Source organism: Hibiscus syriacus, unplaced genomic scaffold, assembly GCF_006381635.1.
Source record: "Hibiscus syriacus cultivar Baekdansim isolate YM2019G1 unplaced genomic scaffold, ASM638163v2 tig00111621_pilon, whole genome shotgun sequence".
Lineage (NCBI taxonomy): Eukaryota > Viridiplantae > Streptophyta > Magnoliopsida > Malvales > Malvaceae > Hibiscus > Hibiscus syriacus.
The window spans coordinates 2,222,344-2,241,862 of NW_024063138.1; the positions used below are offsets into that span (position 1 = coordinate 2,222,344).

General features: G+C 33.0%; 2 protein-coding genes and 2 pseudogenes across 2 annotated transcripts; 1 reads left to right on the forward strand and 3 right to left on the reverse strand.

Moving 5' to 3' along the window:
- Nucleotides 1-9,877: 9,877 nt before the first annotated feature.
- Nucleotides 9,878-11,219, reverse strand: LOC120166044 (annotated as a pseudogene).
- Nucleotides 11,220-14,095: 2,876 nt separating this feature from the next.
- On the reverse strand, nucleotides 14,096-14,859 carry LOC120165966 (non-specific lipid transfer protein GPI-anchored 19-like). The gene is made up of 2 exons (XM_039175393.1): nucleotides 14,419-14,859; nucleotides 14,096-14,337 (listed from the first exon to the last, which is right to left on the reverse strand). Exons 1-2 carry the CDS (start codon nucleotides 14,786-14,788, stop codon nucleotides 14,219-14,221), a joined length of 489 nt encoding a protein of 162 aa, XP_039031324.1. The 5' UTR covers nucleotides 14,789-14,859; the 3' UTR covers nucleotides 14,096-14,218.
- A 1,597-nt stretch (nucleotides 14,860-16,456) lies between these two features.
- Nucleotides 16,457-17,325, reverse strand: LOC120165965 (non-specific lipid transfer protein GPI-anchored 19-like). The gene is made up of 3 exons (XM_039175392.1): nucleotides 16,910-17,325; nucleotides 16,722-16,824; nucleotides 16,457-16,623 (listed from the first exon to the last, which is right to left on the reverse strand). The coding sequence occupies exons 1-3, from the start codon at nucleotides 17,228-17,230 to the stop codon at nucleotides 16,478-16,480; spliced, it is 570 nt and encodes a 189-aa protein (XP_039031323.1). The 5' UTR covers nucleotides 17,231-17,325; the 3' UTR covers nucleotides 16,457-16,477.
- Nucleotides 17,326-18,060: 735 nt separating this feature from the next.
- On the forward strand, nucleotides 18,061-18,720 carry LOC120165963 (annotated as a pseudogene).
- The last annotated feature ends 799 nt before the right edge of the window (nucleotides 18,721-19,519 follow it).

Below are 19,519 nucleotides of genomic sequence, written 5' to 3' on the forward strand. Positions count from 1 at the left end.
ATCGATGGAAAAAATAAATATAAAAAAGGTAAAAGTAAAAGAAATAATAAAATAATATATATATGAATAAAGGAAAAAATAGTTAAATGAAATAAAAAAACCTAAAAAATGATTATCTAAATAAAAAAACTAAAAAATAACAACTAATAATAATATTTAACAATTTTAAAAAAGGAATAAAAATGAAAAATGAAATAAAAAAATAAAAGAGAAAAACGAAATTACCAAATAAATAAATAAATAACCCACTACTTATTAAAATAATCAAACCACTACATATTAAAATAATCAAACCTGTTAGGATTTTCGGAAGCTCGAAACGACAACCGGAACGATTTGCAAAGAGGGGTCGGAACGGTTTTGTGTTTAGGGAGTAAGGAGATTGAAAGATAGAGAATTGCACAGTGATTTATAGTGGTTCGACTTTCTCAATCAAAGTCTACGTCCACTACCTTAGCTCCTCACTAAGGATTTTCCAACAAATTCACTAATTTGTTCTTTCTTTTGAGGATAAAGAGTAACCTTACAAACTCCCTAGTTTTTCCGGGCTAAACTAGAACCTTTCCCTAGCTTTTACACGAGCTAAGCTAGAACATTTCCCCTTTACAAAAGGATAATAAATGTAAACAAGAAAACCTCTCTAAGGTAGGTGTTTACAAGATTGAGCTCACAAGAACAAAATATTTACAAGAGAAAGATGAAATAAGATTGAAAAACTCTTCTCTTGTGTTTGATTGTTTGGATAGTTGTTCTCTTGCTTCTTCAAGTGTCCTCAGCTTGTATTTATAGCTTGGAATGAGTTTGAAGTCGTATATAGCCGTTGGGGATGTTTTGGAGCCGTTTGGGGATGATTTTTATACTCAAAAAGGTTGCCCAGAATAGAGGGAATCGGTACCCCTTCATAGGGAATCGATACCCCTTCATAATATTCAAATATTATGACCGTTGGGCTATTGAACAGGGGGGAATCGGTACCCCCTGGACATTCTGTTTTTCTCGGAGGCAAAAACCTGCAGGGGGTATCTGTACCCCCTGGGGGGGGTATCTGTACCCGGGGTATCTGTACCCCCTGGGGGGGAATCTATACCCCCTGGGCAATCTTGAAACCCCTTAAAATATTTTTTGCTCAAATCCGAATTTTAATTGATTTTGAATTATTTTTGAAACCTTTTAAAAACTTTGAATAAATTCAATTACGTCCAAAAACATTTTGTAAATTCAATTCAAGTCCAAAAACCATTTTGCCTTAAATTGTTATATCGAAACATAGTTCAACAATCTCCCCATTTTTGATATAACAAAACATTTGAAAAATTGTTTTTGGCAAAACTCCCCTTAATAAAATGTTTAATGAAAAAGATCCTAGTTGTTGGAAAACATATGAAAATGTTAAGCTCCCCCTTTTTCATTAAGAAATTGAATTTTTTTTATTAAGAAATTAAATTTTTCAAACCAAACTTCTCCCCCTTTTTGTTATATTAAAAATAATTCAATCTTTGATGTTCAAAATAACTTTGGAGAGTAAGTAGTAAATTTTACATTTAAAATCATTTGAAAAATCAAAAGCTCCCCCTCAATAAATGCATTTCAAACAATATTAAGCTTTTAGGATAATGACACTTAAACAAAATTGAATTTCAACAAAGAATAACAAACATGTTAGTAGTACATGAAATTCAATGTATCCAAGTCTAAAATACTTTATGCAATACCAATTGTTAAAATTAAGTTCATATGCATAAAGCTTTTCCAAAAATGTTATGCATTTGAAAATTTTGATATCAATTGTTAGAGAGATATCATTTTCATTTAAACCACATGCATAAACATTCAAATTTAGGTCAATTTTTTTTTTAAATTTGTAAAATCAAAGTATTTGAAAAATTGATATCAATTGTTAGAGAGATATCAATTACATTACAACCAATTTTGACCAAAATTTTATTATGATGAACTAAAAATTCTTAAAAATTAATATAACTTTAAAATGTTCATCATAATCATCTTTTCAACATACATGAGATTAAAACAATGATGCATAATCATTTAAAACCAAAACTCATGCATGCTTAAAATCAAATGAGCAACCAAATAACCAAAATTAAAAGCATTAAGCTTAGAGGTTACCCATTCCTTTTTCATGTGTGGCTAGAGCATCTTGAATATCATCATTTTCATCACAATTGCTTCCACACACCTACAAGAGACATTTAAGTAGATTTTGGTATCCAAATTGCTTTGGATCCTTGAACGTTAGTTACAATGCCTCTTGTTCCTTTTGGAACCCATACTTGCCTAATTTTAAAACGTTTTCCTTTCTTCAAAGGACAAGTATGTTCCTTATGACCATGATAATGACAATGTGAGCATATTGTCATTATTGAACTAAATGAATTATTTAAAATGATTTCTTTTTCTTTTGTTAAGCATTCAAGCTTAACTTTTAAATCAAAATTTTCTTTTTCAAAACTTTCAATTTTTATTTTTGAAAACTCTAAATCCTTTTTCAAAATTTCATTTTGTCTTTCAAAATCTATTTTTGTTTTCAAAAGAAAATCATTTTCGATTTTAAATTTTGAAATCATTTTCTTATATTTGGAGTTCATGGTCTCAAACTCCGAATATAACCTATTAAAAGCATCTTGTAACTCATCAAACGTATATGAATTAAATTCATTTGAGTTAGAAGATACCTCGGGCTCTTCACAAGCCATTAGAGACACCATCTTTGTTGGTTCTTCTTTCTTGTTTCCATGGATTTCCTCAAGCTTATTCCAAAGCTCCTTGGCACTTAAACATGAAGAAACCCCTTCATAGATTTCATGACCAAATGCACAAAACAACATGTGCATGGCTTTGGCATTAAGTTGAGCTTTCTTCCGTTCTTTGTCACTCATCTTCTTCTCCTTCTTCTTTGGAGAAGAGTAGTCGTTCTCGATTATCTCCCATGCATCAAGTTCATTGGATTGGATGAATACTTTTATTAATTTCTTCCAATGATGATAGTTGACTCCATTAGTATGGAGGTTTGTCGGTTGGTAGGGAGTCTTCCATGTGGAACGAGCCGGAGGTGGAAGCCATCTTCTCGGTTGTGTCGGGAATTGGTAGAGCTTCTTCGAGGATCGTCTCAAGGTGGTTAAACCTTCTTAACGAGTTAGGCTCTGATGCCAATTGTTAGGATTTTCGGAAGCTCGAAACGACAACCGGAACGATTTGCAAAGAGGGGTCGGAACGGTTTTGTGTTTAGGGAGTAAGGAGATTGAAAGATAGAGAATTGCACAGTGATTTATAGTGGTTCGACTTTCTCAATCAAAGTCTACGTCCACTACCTTAGCTCCTCACTAAGGATTTTCCAACAAATTCACTAATTTGTTCTTTCTTTTGAGGATAAAGAGTAACCTTACAAACTCCCTAGTTTTTCCGGGCTAAACTAGAACCTTTCCCTAGCTTTTACACGGGCTAAGCTAGAACCTTTCCCCTTTACAAAAGGATAATAAATGTAAACAAGAAAACCTCTCTAAGGTAGGTGTTTACAAGATTGAGCTCACAAGAACAAAATATTTACAAGAGAAAGATGAAATAAGATTGAAAAACTCTTCTTTTGTGTTTGATTGCTTGGATAGTTGTTCTCTTGCTTCTTCAAGTGTCCTCAGCTTGTATTTATAGCTTGGAATGAGTTTGAAGTCGTATATAGCCGTTGGGGATGTTTTGGAGCCGTTTGGGGATGATTTTTATACTCAAAAGGTTGCCCAGAATAGAGGGAATCGGTACCCCTTCATAGGGAATCGATACCCCTTCATAATATTCAAATATTATGACCGTTGGGCTGTTGAACAGGGGGGAATCGGTACCCCCTGGGGGGGAATCGGTACCCCCTGGACATTCTGTTTTTCTCGGAGGCAAAAACCTGCAGGGGGTATCTGTACCCCCTGGGGGGGTATCTGTACCCGGGGTATCTGTACCCCCTGGGGGGGGAATCTATACCCCCTGGGCAATCTTGAAACCCCTTAAAATATTTTTTGCTCAAATCCGAATTTTAATTGATTTTGAATTATTTTTGAAACCTTTTAAAAACTTTGAATAAATTCAATTACGTCCAAAAACATTTTGTAAATTCAATTCAAGTCCAAAAATCATTTTGCCTTAAATTGTTATATCGAAACATAGTTCAACAAAACCACTACCTATTAAAATATATATATATATATATATATATATATATATAACATAGTATTTAATAATGGAAATAAATAAAATTAAACAAAAAATAAAAAAAATAAAAAAAAATAAAAATGTAATATATTTAATTAGTGACCAAAATAAAATATGCACAAATATTAGGGCCAAATTCGGATATTAACAAAAATGCATAATATGTAGAAAACATGAATAAAATATAAAAAATGAAACCTAAGTGCTTGAAATCAAATAAATTAAAATTTATTAAATGTCTGAAATAAAACATTGCAAGGAAAGAAGGGCTTAAATTGCCATTTACCCCTAGCAGGAAAACACGCTGGAGATCCTTGACAGAACGACGTCGTTTCATGCGAGTTATATAAGTCCCAAACATGGCTAAAACAAGCCATTTTCTTCATTTTTCTCCATTTATGCGTTGAAAGAGAGAGAGAGAGTCAAGGAGAGAGTTTGAAGAAGCTTCCACCGGAGCTCTCGCGTCTCCAGACTTCGGTGGCAAGCCACCGTGTCGGCCGCCACTGACTGGCGGCGATCGCCTTCAGTCAACGGTGTTTGGGGACGAAATGACCACCGTTCGACGCGTCTCCTCGACCTTAGTAGGGATCTGGGGTCGGTTTCTCGAGATAGGGCTTGAATCGATGCAAATCTAGAGAAATAGGTAAAAGTTTTTCCTTCTCTTTCTCTTTTCTTTTCCTTTTTCTTTTGTTCGTTGCTTTCCCGAATGCTCTCTGGTTTTTCCTTTCGTACTCCAAGGATTTTCTCCGTATTTGGCATGTAACTTTCCAATCCCCCCCCTTTTCGTGAGATTACATGGTTATTTATACAAAAAAACACATGCTATTCCTAGCCTAATTTGAGTCCTGATCAAACTCTAACACTCGTCGTTTGCTTGTGGTGGGTTGTTGATGATGGACGAGATCCTTGCACCGGATGATACGAGCTGTTGGGCGAGACGTGCGGTCATGGAAAAGTAGAGCTGGAACGGCGTGACAACCTTGGAGTCTTGGTGATGCGACACTGGATGGGGAAGCTACTAGGGTTCTGGAAACCCTAACTCAAGTGGGTCACGAGTTGCTATTGGGCTTTGTGAATTTGCTGGGCTCTTTGGTTTTGGGTCTGACACAATGTAAAATGGCGTAAATGGATGTAATATGTAATATAATTATAATAATAACATATATTATATAATAATACTAATCAAGAGGATGAAATTAAGTGTCTTCACATATATTATTATTTTATATTTTATTATTAGTAGTATTAAAAGTAGTAATTTTTTGCCTTATTATTATTATTATTATTATCATAATCATCGTCATTATTTTTAATATTAATATTATTATTACTAGTAACGTGTATCATATTTTTCATTTCTTAAAGCATGCACTTAAAAAATTATTTTTTTTGAAAATTAAAACAATGATATTTTATTAAATGATTATTTAAAAGAAGAAATATTTTTAAAATATATTATTTAAAATCAAATAAATTACTATATTTATTTTTTAAAAGACGAAATAATTTCTCTCAATTGGACAAATTTAGGAAAAATGAATAAAAGGACAAAATAATAATTTCTCTTTCCTAATTGGTTTTGAAGATGGGATTTTTGGAGTTTTCACAATATTTAATAACTTTTATGTTATTAAGGAATTTATAATTTTAAAATATAAAACATTAATTATCCATTCTCATTTTCAATATTATAAATACATGACACATATACATCAAGTTTCCATCAAAATATTTTAAATACATTACCAATGTCATTCAGATTACAATTCATGCAACATTTTACTTTTGCTCACTTTATAATTTGGTCCTTAAGCTTTCATTAAAAAATTTAAATCCTTATTTTAACATTTTTATTTTCTATAAATAAATAAGTAAATTTATTTTTGAAATTTTAAAATCCCAAAATATAACTATTCTCTGTCAAATTACCGATCTTACAAACAAAAAGCTGACTGCTTTTTTTTTGATTATTTATTATTTTAATTTTTTTGAATTTGATCAAGTCAATCAACTGAAGAGAAATGTGGGATCCAGATTGAGCCATATCATACTATGGCTGATTCGGAGCGGGGGCCAATTATTTGTGGGTTATTTTTAATAGGGAAGGAATGATGAGCAGATGGTTATGTATGCATGGGTCCAAACTATCCCTTTCACCATAAGATGTCATCAATGATACATCAAAGCAAGCGATTACGTACACAATTGTTTATTTTATTTAGAATTGTATATGTGCATGAATGATACAATATGAAATACTATTTATATAAATACCTAATTTATTAATTTATAACATCAATCTGATAAAAAATTTAAATATTGTAAAGAAATAATAATATAGCTTTCAGCTGCATTAAAATTTCTTTGGCATTATTAGATATTATCTATCAAAAGTTTGAATAAACATTAATTAGATAATTAATATTTAGATAGTGGACTCCCTGCCTAAGAAATAGTGAAAAACTTGAAAAATATACTATAAGATGATTTTTTAGTAGTTTATGATACGAATGTTTAATGAATTGAGCAACTCGTGAGCAGTTTAAACTTGATTTAGTTAAAGTTTGATTAAAATTCGACTTGGGTTGACTCGACTCGAATTCGATCTCGACTCAAGATCTTAACGAGTTGAACCGACCAAAGTCTAATTCGACTCGATAAGTTCACTATCAACTCGTTAATTTTGTATATATAATTTTAGTAGTTATCTTAAAAATTATTTCATTAAATAAATTACTAGTTTACTGAAAGATAATAAAAAAATTATTAAATTGCTAATTAGTTATTTTTTAATAAGTAACAAAAAATATTAGATTATTAATTAATATTTTACTATACTCAAAAACCAAAACTTATTTATTATTTTAATGTATTTTTGGATTGTTACTTTGGATTTTAGACTTTGAAATTCCTTCGTACACTCTTTTGATATTTTTTTGTTAAATTTATTAATTTATGATTATATTAAGCTATAATATTAGTGAATTTTACCTATAGTTAAGAATATAAGGTGAAAATTTAGGTTAACTTAACGAGCATCGAGCTTAATGAGAAATGAGTCGAGAAAAAAAAAATTAACGAGTTTAACGAACAACGAATCGATCCAAGCAACAAATTTTTTAACGATCACGAGCCGAGTACTGTCCAACTCATTATCAACTTGCTCAATAAACACCCTTAGTTTTGAGTAACCATAAGTGATAATATTTATTTTAAAGACAGTTAATTATTTAATAATAATTAAAATATCTTATAATTATTGATATTCTAATTTAATATCTTTAAAAATAATAATTATTTTAATAATTGCTAAAATCACTTAATTCGTGATTCTATAAAATGGTCTTTAAAAATGATAAAAGAGTCCATATAATGATTATTACCCTTATGAAGTGTAATTTTATGATAACGACTATTTCGGTAAGACAAAGGAAAGAAAGTGTCATTTTTATTAAACAAATGTTTAAATAACACAGCTGTTATGTGACAAGACATGGATTATTATAGTTCGTTTGGTATCCACCATTAATGTACACTTCATGCGTTATTGTAGGAAATATTTTACGTAAATATAATACCAATCAAATTATTAAAGTGATAAATTTTTTTTGGATAAGTATTTAAGTGATAAAATTGATTGTTGTTATGAGAAGTTTTAGATTTGAGTATTAATATTAATAAATGTATTTCAACATCTATTGTTAAATTATTTAAAATTTTTAGGAAAAATAATATCTTATAATTATTTCAGTTTGATTAAATAAATAAAATTAAACTAAAGATGAATAAAAACACTCGTAATTATTTTTATAATAAAATCAATTAATTTTTTTTAAAGAAAACTATTTAAAATTATAATAAAAAACTTATAATTATAATCATAAACTAAACACAAAATTAGGATATTCCCTTATAACCATTGACACAAAAAATTAGCCACTTGAGATCATATAGAAAATATAAGAAATTCGAACAAAAGATAGATACGGACATATATAAATGCATCTATAAACAACCCATAATAGCGGATCAAACTAATGAAGGTTTATCGACAAATACAAATCAAAGCTAAGCATCGTAGTGAAAATATTATCTACAAGTACAAACCGTATCATCGATGATTCAAAACATAAAAAGTAAATAAAATAACAAAAAGTTCATCTTAAAAAATGACATTAAACTAAACTCTATTCGATGGTAATTAAGATTAATTACCCAGGTGCAGCCGTAATCCATATCATCATCTCACCTACAGTCAGGATGAACTTAGGGGAAGCGGGTGGATGTAGTCACTCCTTCTAAAAATATAAAATTACCATATATTTTAGATTTTTTTAATGTATTTTTTTATGAAATTTGTCCTCCTAAAATTTATAAGTTCAAGTTCGACCCATTCCTGAAATTTGATAAGTTCTAGTTCGTCTCCACCCTGAAATTTTATAAGTTCAAATTTACCCCTAACTTAAAGTCTACCTTCAAAGTTACGTGTTTTCAAGAAACTAATACAAACACATTTTCAAAATTTTCTCCATATGGTTAGACATTTTCATATACGAAATGTCTCTCTCATAGTAAGCTTGGTGTCATCAGGAAAACCTAATTTTCTTCAAATATATATCTCTAACCTTATCAACTCGTCAGGCAGTGGCTCGTCCCTTTCAGTTCAGACGTAGGCAGCATGATTCCAGCTGTCGCCGGTGTCACTTGGCGGTACGCAAGACGGAGGAGGGTAACAATAGAGCCATCTTTTTCACCGACAGATGATCAATTCCCCTCGGCTTATTAAAGGAAGAAGTGATCCTTTGGAGAAATAATTCAAAATCTACATTTGTTCTTCTTAAATGTGAATTAGGCTAAATCCTAGTTTTAGACCAAATCATTTCAGGTTCAGCAATGGGGAGATTTTTTTCTTTTCTTTTTGTGTGTTCATCCTATCATTTAATATAATGTGTTTAGCATATTCATTTAATTTTATAAGAATTCTCAAAATGAATAAATAATTAATTTAAAAGATTTTAAATGCATGCTCCATCTATAACATTGAAACTATCATACATGTTTTCTATTTAATTTTCTTTCATTCATATTTTACAAGCATTCTTATCCGGGAATGAAATGCCAAGAGTTGAAAGGTTTTTCAGCCTTGCAGTGGCGGAACCACAGCTTGGTGAGGGTGCGCTCGTCTCCACCTTGAAATCCGAATTTTATTTAATTAGTTACTTATTTTATTAATGGAAAGATTCAACCACAAAACTAAAAACAAACAAACAAATACCATTATCGGTGAAAGATAAGTGCCATCAACACTAACATAAAAATAAATATAAACCATATATGTTGTTAACCGACTTTATTACAAATCAAGTACAACCTATATGACGTTATTAAAAATTATATTTTAATTAACATTTTTAATTAAAAAAAGTTTTAACATTTAAAATTTTCAAATAGATTCATAAAAAAAACCCTAATATGGAGAACGGTCCCCAGTTGAGCTATTTCTTATTTAGCATTATAGTAAATGTAACCTTCAACATTTTGAATTTTTACTAAATTAACTCATATTCTGTTTTTCACTTATCTTAACCTTTAACCTCACTTTTTTTTTTCTTCAATGAAAATATAAATGTTGCTTTATCCCATATTTCCCGATTCACATCATACCTCTCATCTCAAATAGGAGGAATTCCATGCCTCAACATCAGTAGACTTCCCAAAATGAAGCCAACAAACTATTAAAAAATAAATAAATAAAAGAGTTGAGATCTAAATTCTTAGTTGTGTACAACCAAATATTGTTCCTCGGCACTTTGTCATTGGAGCTGCCTGACGCCATGTAGGTGTATCACCCCCCAACTGTCCATATATTAACATCAGACATCGGTTGGATATCCCAATTAAACCCAGCAGGGCCGATTACCCCTCCGATCATGTAAATTTCACCTTTTAGCCCTGTCACCGCAAATCCGATTCGCCTACGGAACTCGGAAGAGAAACTCACAGCCTTTCTCACTTCCTTAAGTTGCTTGAAAATAAGTCCATGGCTCGTCACGTAGAGTGCTCCCTGTACAACTGCCATTGGACACTGGAGCCAACCGTAGTCCACTGTACATCCAGACCCCACGTTGTGCAGGACTTGCACTTTAGATAACCACCTGTGCAAGATATGCACCTTTCCTCCAATAACTAATCCTGAGCATGCTGAATTGTGTGTGTGGTGGAGACCGGGTATTGGAATCCAGACATCCTTCTCAGGACCATACATTTCTGCTTGAGATATAAATTTTCTGCAGCTGGTGAAACCTCCAGCCACGATGATCTTTCCCTTCAAAATGTAACACCCCAATTTTTTCCCCAATCTCAAACCCTAGAATTTGGGAAATTTTAACAAAAATTCCTAAATTGAAATGAATGATCAAATTGTAAAATTGTAAAATTGTAAAGATTGAAGTCGTATGTTCAAAATACTATAAAGTTAGATGAACAACATTGTAATTAACTAAATTCCCCGTCTATATCACTGTGCGGCGCCCTTCTTCTCCCTTATTTATTTATTTTTATTTTTAAACCCTAGCAGCCGCTGCTCCTGGTTTCCGTCGTTGTTGGGCCGTCCGATCACCAAGTTAAGTTCACCGGTTATCGTTTAGAACCCCGCCGCTGCTGCCGTCCTCTCGGGGCTGTGCTTGTGCGAAACCAGCGAGCTTTGTCTCGTAACAACGCCCCTGCCGCTGTCGTGTTCGGCCGTTTTTGGTCGTGATAACGTCGGGTTTTCGTCGAGGAAGGCTCGAATGGCCTGGGTCACGGTTGAACGGCCTCGGTTGGCCGTGAAAACCCCTTCATCGGGTCTGTTTATGTTGCTGCCGCCTTTCTGTTTCGATCCGGCTACCGTTGTCGGCCGTTTGAGGTCACGGATGGCTTGGCCGTGAGGTCACCGGTTCTTTGTGGCCGCTGCCAGTGCACCCTTGACGCCAGCAGCCTCGTTTTAGTGTACCGGCAGCATAGTTCATTCGAACTAAGACTTTTCTCCGATCGAGTCAAATAAATTCCGTTTGTAGTTAAATATTATTCCGCAAATTGATTACTGGATTGGGATTAAATTCGGGCGTTATTCTTTTGCAGGAAACTCTGAACAGGGAACCGAGTTACCCCAAACTATTAATTTTAGCACGTTTAGTTTTATCGTTAATTTTAGAATAATTTTAGGAACTGATTCAGGTCGAACCGTTGACGATAGTTATTTTTGTCGAGCTGTGTCTCTATCTAATGCTAAATCTTGTATGTGATAATTGTTTGATTGTCTGAATTTGAGTGGAAGCATCAATATTTTGTGGTAACGTTGAATTAATAGTTCGGATAACATGTTGATTGAAAGTTGATTTCAAACATAATGGTTATGTGACTTTGATGTAGCAGTTGAAATTCAAAAGAATATGATATGTGTTATTTATTAGACTCGGATTATTTGTATATGTAACTATTACATTAAGATCATATCGAAATTCGGATATATATAATATTTGAGTATGTTTTATTCAGATCGAATATCGGATATGCGTGCTAATTGTATGTTATATTGGGTTTGGATTGATAGAGAAAATTCAGCTTTTTAACCTTACTGGTTGAATTTCACTTCAAATTTAATAGCTTTTATCTTTGTGGTAGACCCCACTTTAGAAGGTGTTTGTAGTTAAGAGTGGTTCTATTGAACCTACTATTTGGATGGTGTAAAGTGTTTGGGTGCACATTCATTGCATATTTAATCGGACTGTGAATATTTTGTTGAATCGTATTGTATAATGTCTTGAAATGTATTATTTGTGATTGCTGATTGATTCGAAATATGATTATTACTTTTGTTTCGGATTTTGTTGTGATTTGTGTTTAATTGCACTTTAAAGACACACTAAGCTTTATAATTTATACTTAGTTTCTCTATTTTAGATACTCGGACTTAGGAGATTCAATACTTGGAGAATCACATTTATTTTCAGATAAATTATTATTTCAGTATGATTTTTATTTTACTTTTCGTTTATCGGATATTAATTTATTTTCAGAATTATTTTTATTATTTGTAATTGGTCTCGGACATTATAATTAATTTTGAAACTGTTTATGCATATTTCTAAATGATTATTATTTCTATCAGATTTTTCAGACATTTGTTTAAAAAAAAAAATTGAAATTTGAATTTGAGGAATGTTTTGGTAACAATAGTATTAACTTCTAAATTTTAAATCGAACATGTTTTTCGTGAGTGACAAGTTTCTTAACGACTCTAGATTTGATCTAATTTTTTTAGGTCGGATATAGGGGTTACAAAACATGCAATCTGAAAAAGAATGTATGAACTTGTAGTTAATAACCAAATCAATAAATTATAAATTTTTCTACCTTGAAGTGCTTTTCCTTATGTTGAATAAATAGCTCCATTCCATTTTCACTTTGTAGCACTGAAAAACTAATGATCAAGAGGGCATGGAAACAACATAGGAAGGGATAGTTTATCAGTAAATTTTTCCTACCAAGAATTCAATCATCTCATTAACAATATTCAAATGCTTGAAGAAGTAAAAGGACTTGACAGTTTAAGACAGGAAGGACAAACCAACTGATAAACCAAAACACAAATGGGGCTTAATTAGCTTCAGTTGAGAATGCTGTATTTGCAACATGATGGCAAATAAGAAATGAAAATGAAGGGCAAATAAGCTAATAAACCTAAAAACGCACGTGGGTGATGATGGGATTTGTCTGCACATTAACTAATTACTTGTATGATAAAATAGCATGTACTTAACTTCTGGGATCCCATTCTCCATGTTTGAGACTGCTGCATTTGCAACATGCAAATAAGGAACAAATAGGTAGACATAATACGTTCTAGTACACAATCTAACAATATTCCAAAGTAAAATCACACAAAATCAATTTCAACAATCTATACAGAGATCTAAAATTTCAAACAAATATTTCAGATTACAGTATTAAATTATTGACCTACACACCAAAATTTCCTGACCCTTCCCTGAATAACAAACACATTTACAAGAAAACGTGACAGCGGAATATATTTCATAGTCACGAATCGATTGAATTTTGCCATCAAAGACACTTGATTCGCTTTATTAACTTGTTCATCCGAAACCCAGAAAAATGATAAAGAAATTACTGAAATTGCAAGCAAAACTCTAAAGTTTAAGAATAAAAAAAGAGAATATTTATCTTAAAAACAATCAACCTTCCTTCACTTTCACATCGAACCCAGTTCTAATTCACCATTAAAGAAAAAAAAAGGAATCGAATAATTCCAAAATTAAATCAAGATTCTGAAGTATAGAAAAAAAAAGAAGAAGCTCTAATTAGCTTCTGAAATGAAAGGATTCCTTACCTGAAAGCCAAGACTCGGAAAAAAAATTGAGCTCCGATGTTTGCCTTCGAAGAGATGAAATTCGAGATATAGGAGAAACAGCGAAAGACATTTCACAGCTAAGGAAACGCCCAGGTTGCAAAAACAAATCTTAATATTAAATTAATGTTACATAAACATATTTTAATTTTGTGACCAAATAAAATTTTATTTATATATTCATTTAATTTTATTATTCGATTGCACGAAACAAGTAATTTTAATAATTAAAACATTATTATTATATATTGAAGTCTTATATTCGCACACAATATCTTTATATTTATATATGAAAGTTAAATTTATGTTAGTTTATTTTGTAGGATTGAATAGTCATCATAACGTATAACGTTATACATGACACCAATATCAAATGTCATTATAAAATTTCCCAATTAAAATTGTGATATATGTTGAAGTGCTTATTTGTTTATATGAAAGATATCTTTATTAAAAATGTGGAAGGAAAAAATAAACAACCCAAATACCCAATACAAATCTCCAAGAAATTATTCATTTCCCTCTAATAATTTAATAACATATTGAAGAAACAAAATTAAAACAAAAAGAGAGGAGAAAGCTGCAGTCGTCGTGTATCTACGCCACGGCAATGAAGAGCAAGAAGAAGAGGCAGAGCACTGAAAGTGAAAGCTTCATGGAGTTCCCAGTGGATGTGCTATCGTCTGTTGTCGGAACATTACTCTTGGAACCGCCACCTGTACCTATTATTATTCTAATTAATGCTAATCATACTTAACAAGTTATTAAATTAATCATTTAGTTGTTGCAAACTGTACCTGGTGAGGGGGAATTTGATGTTCCTGGGGGAGATTCAGAAGGAGAAGCACCACCATTGCACTGACTAGCAGGTGGAGTCTTAACATTACAAGCAGTGGGGAGGGCCATTGCCTGAGTCTGGTTAACACTGACCCCGAGTGACGAAGCACCGCCGTTAAGGACCTGGCAGAGGCACTGAGGGTTCGACCTCACGACGTTACCGAGCTGCGAGCAGCACGAAGAAGACGGTCGCGATGAGTTCCCTTGTATGTAATCCAGACAGGGAGACATGCTAATCAGCACATTGGTGCAACCCGAACTCGATTGCGCCATCGATCCTGCCCATAAACTTGCTATAAAAAGCATTGCCACTGTTGCCGATCCCTTCATGGTTGTAGCTCCCGTTGCTTGAATGGACTGTTGAGCTGTTAATGACGATGAAGTGTGTTGTACTTGTGGGGGGAGAAGAGTGGGAGGTTTGGTTTTATAAAGGGGAGATGTGACAAAAGGGACGGCGGCTGTGCTTTAGATTAGTTCAACTAACTTTTGCCTACTTCATTTAACGAAATCTTTGGTCAACAACTCCAACTATGGAACATGAAAACTAATGAAATTTTAATAATGTCGGTCCAACGTATGTGTGCTTAGAATTGGAGGGAGCGAAAGACTTTATACCTAATACTTTTTTAGGGTAAATTACACATTTACCTAAATTATTAATTAATTTTAGTTTGTTTTAATATCTAAACTTTTAATTTTTTTCGAAACTATGCATAGCGTTTAGTTTTTATTTCATTTGAGTACACCACAGTTAAAAATTTAATGTGTTTAGTACCTAATCTACCAGTTTTGGTTCATTTTAGTACAAAAACTTTCAATTTTTTCAAAACTTAACTTTAAATTTTGAACTAGATACTAAAATAAAAAAAAATAAAGTTTTTAACGGCAGGTTACTAAGATGAAACAAAAACTAAACTTTAGGTATGGTTTTGAAAAAAAAATTGAAAGTTTAAGTACAAAGATGGATCAAAACTGATAGTTAGGCACTAAACGTGTAATTTACCTTGTTTTTAAAATCCAAGGCCGTAATCGTATAGTGTATATATTTTTCTTGAAAGATGTATTATGTATATATTTTTGTTGGTGGGAAAAAATGGATCACGACGATTATAAATGATTTATCTTTTTTTTTTGGTGGAGAGTTGCAGTCGGTGATGGAACGATTATTGATTGATATCAAAGTCTTTTTGTATCCATAATGAGATAGAATATGGATTAATGAAAAAGAGAATTCTAGATCCCTTCTTTTAATTTTAAGTAAGAGGTTTTATAGGGATTCTTATTGTTATTGTCAGACGTGTCTTTATAATGAATATTCTTAAGCTAGTAGGTTAAGTAGATATAATCAATTGATTATAGATTTGACGTTATTAGGTTACATATATTTGTCAGAGGTCATGTATGACTTTTTGAGATGTAAGACTCTAGAAATTTTATGTTTAGAAATAATTTCTTTAGAATTACAAAAGAGACCGAAGATTTAAAGATACATTTGCATCCTCTAAAAGTTTTTCAAGATTTTGAGAAAATTTAAATAATCTTATAATTATTAAGGAAATTGTCATTTCGAGAAAATTAGACGCAACATATAGAAAGATTAGCTTAAAGGTTTTTTTAATAGCCCAGAATAATTACAAGTAACAAAATAATATATGTTCATAATTTTTCTTAAAATTTATAAAATTTTATATGAATTTTTTATTTTTTTAAATTTTATAATAATAAATATTTCTATTATATGATATTTTCAATCGTGTAATACTCTTTTCAATTTTATAAGATAAACTAATAAAAAGATTCCTTGAATTTTACAATTTCATAAGACAAACTAATAAACTGCTCCTTGAAAGCTTAAAACGAAGGGAAAAAAACATTTTTTTTAAAATTAATATACATAATTTTAATACCAACAAATTTAAAATTTCTAGATAAGATGAGTTCAGCAAATAAATGATAAGTATCACTCGAATAAAACAATACTAAGTTTCACTCGAATAAAATAATACAACAACACTCTTCTCATCGAATATTAAGAAAACATGTAACAAAGAATTTGTTGATGATTGTGACCGATACAATGAAAAGAACCAGATCAAGGGAGCCTTTCGCTATGCTTGCATTGGAGGATCCTCCATCCACCGATGGGACAGATTTTGATCCTGTTCCTGCATATTTGTCCAAGCAATAACATGAAAATCAGTCCCCTGATCATATATATATATATAATAATGTCTGAAAACTTGCCCCATGATGTATAACGTACCTGAAGGAATGTCCGATGCTGATGGAGTCATGGCACCCTCAGGTGTCTCATCAGAAGAATCTGATGGTGAACCGGCTGGAGACGCTGCCGATGGAGTTCCACCTGGGAAATTTTAATTGAAGTTTCTACCAAACATAAATCCATTTATCAAGCATGGCAAGAAAGCTTACAAGTTATTAACTGAGCCTACCGTTACACTGGCTAATTGGTGGAGTTTGCACCTGACAAGAATCAGGGAGTTGCAGGGCCAGAGTCCGGTTTATGCTAATTCCCAATGAAGCGCCGTTATTAAGTGCGGAGCAAAGGCATTGAGGTGATGATTGAACCACCGTTTTCAGCTGAGAGCAGCACGTAGACGACGGGGTAGACGAATTTCCGGTAATGTAGTTGAGGCATGGGGCTAGGCTGGTGAGTGCAGAGGTGCAGCTTTGGGCGTTGGCTTCAGCCCATAGTATTGCCATCAGGACTAAGACTAGCCCCATTCCCATATCAAGACCTCTTGAAGCCATCCCGTGTCTTCCTACAATGTTCAGGAACTAAAGAAAGAGAGACCTTGTGTGTAAGAATCAGGGAACTTTGTTAAAATTAATTGATTGGATTTGCAGATTTGGGGTTTAAGTGAGAAGGAGAATGAAGCCACTGGAATTATAAAGGTGTGCCATTGAGGAAAGTGACAAATAAACTGGTATATTTGGATGAACAACTCTTACTGAACTTGAGGGTTGTTCAATAACTAAACATCTTCTTGATTTGCTTTAAAATATAATATATATAAGAATAAACTAGTATGATTATGTTGATGAGAACAAGTTTGGCTCATCAGTCTTAAGTAATTTATCTCTTTTGGTTTGGACGAAGAGTCGCTGACGGTAAGAGAATGATTTTAGACGGTAATTAATCATTAAATTTGGTTGTGAATGTCACATAGAGGTTAGTAAAAGTGAGTTTCACGTGACCATTTGATTTGGGTGGTTCCTGTAGTGGCTTGTTATTTCTGAAAGATCTTTGAAGATTTCGTTTGATTGTTGTTCTGGGTGACATTTTTCGACAATTATAATCCGGAGGTAAAACAATTTACATTTTGCTCTAGGCTTTTATAAGTGAGGAAATTAGTTGTAGTAGTTGAAATCATGAAAACCAATAGTTACAACTAACTTGCCAAACTATGATATCATATCATTAAAAAATAATTAATTTGTGAGGGAATTAGTTGTAGTCGTTGAACTCCAGAACTGCCTGATTTGTCCCTCCAAATTGCTTGAACCCCTCTCAAACTATAAAGTCTTGCCTTTGCCATGGCCTACTTGACTCAACAGCAACTTTTACACTCATTTCAACCATGGAAGGAGTCAAGGTTTTACAACTTCTAACAGTATTATCAATACTTTCAACGGTTTCAGTTAAAGGACAAAGTACTACGGCCTGCTCTGCCTCGATGATCTCCAGTTTCACACCGTGCCTGAATTTCATCACCGGAAGCAGTAGCAACGGCTCATCGCCGACTCAAGACTGTTGCGGTTCATTGAAGTCCCTCATCAGCCGTAGCATGGATTGTGCTCGTCTTTTAATAGCTGCAAATGTACCTCTCAGCTGCTCGTAAACAGAACCCTGGCAATTGGTCTCCCCCGAGCTTGTGACATGGCCGACGTACCTGTGCGGTGCAAAGGTGCACCTTAAAGTTTATTAATCTGACGCATCTAAGATCAGTCGAATAGCCAATTTAATGCGTTTTGCAGCTTCCGGTACTACTCTAACAGCTCCAGGTCCTGTTCCCTTTTTACTTCCGCCAACTCTTCCACCTACAGCAGCGTCTCCTTTAAGTCCAGAATCAGACCTGACACCTGCTGCACCTCCTATAGAGGATGAACCAGAACCACCTTCAGTCACTTTAAATCCTAGGAATAGACCGGTATTACAACCGTCGGCGGGAGCACCTAATCCGTACCTTCCGTCTGTACTTGTAACGGTGATCGGAATCGCAATTTTCAAGTTCTATTGAAGTCCAAATTGTACCTTTCGAACCACAGAGGTCGTGGGATCGAGTCCCAAGGAGGACATTCCATAATTTGGAGGTCTCTCACAAAAGCTGCTCTTAACGTAGAGTTGAGGGCAATCTACTATCTTACCTCCCCTTACCCCATTACATATGAGAATAAGTGTCAACTAATTTTAATTTTTTTTATATGCGTGAACACAATCAAATTTTAGGCACTACTAAAATTGACAAACTCTCTAATATTCACCACTAAAGTTCCCCGTCGTGCGGATCACAGCGAGAAACAAGGCGTTCTGAGCATCTATAAATACCTCTCTACCACATTAACAAATTTCATCAGAAAACAATATATTATAAGGGAGGGATATAAAACAGAGAGAAATGGGTAAGAAATTAGTGGCAGTATTTTTGGTGGTGAGCATTGTAGTGGCAGCAACAATGAGTGTGTCTCCGGTGAGGGCGGAGGAGGAAGAAGGGTGGTTCAAGTCATGCACGAAGGAGTGCGGGGATGAATGCATCGAGGATGGGGGCAGCGAAACCATTTGTGACATGAAGTGCAACAGTAAATGCGGGGCTAAGGCGGCTGGAGACTCCTTGAAAGCGGTTGGAGACTTGTTGAAAATTTAACTTGCTTATTATGTTAAATAATTCGACCCTATTTACCATGGCCAATTGAATCCTTCCCAATTGAATCCTGTATCATCATCAATTTTAAATTTGATTTGTATGTATGCTTTCTGTTTCTAATAATATTATATTCTTAATTTTATAAGAATTATTATAAATTTTGTTGATAAAAATG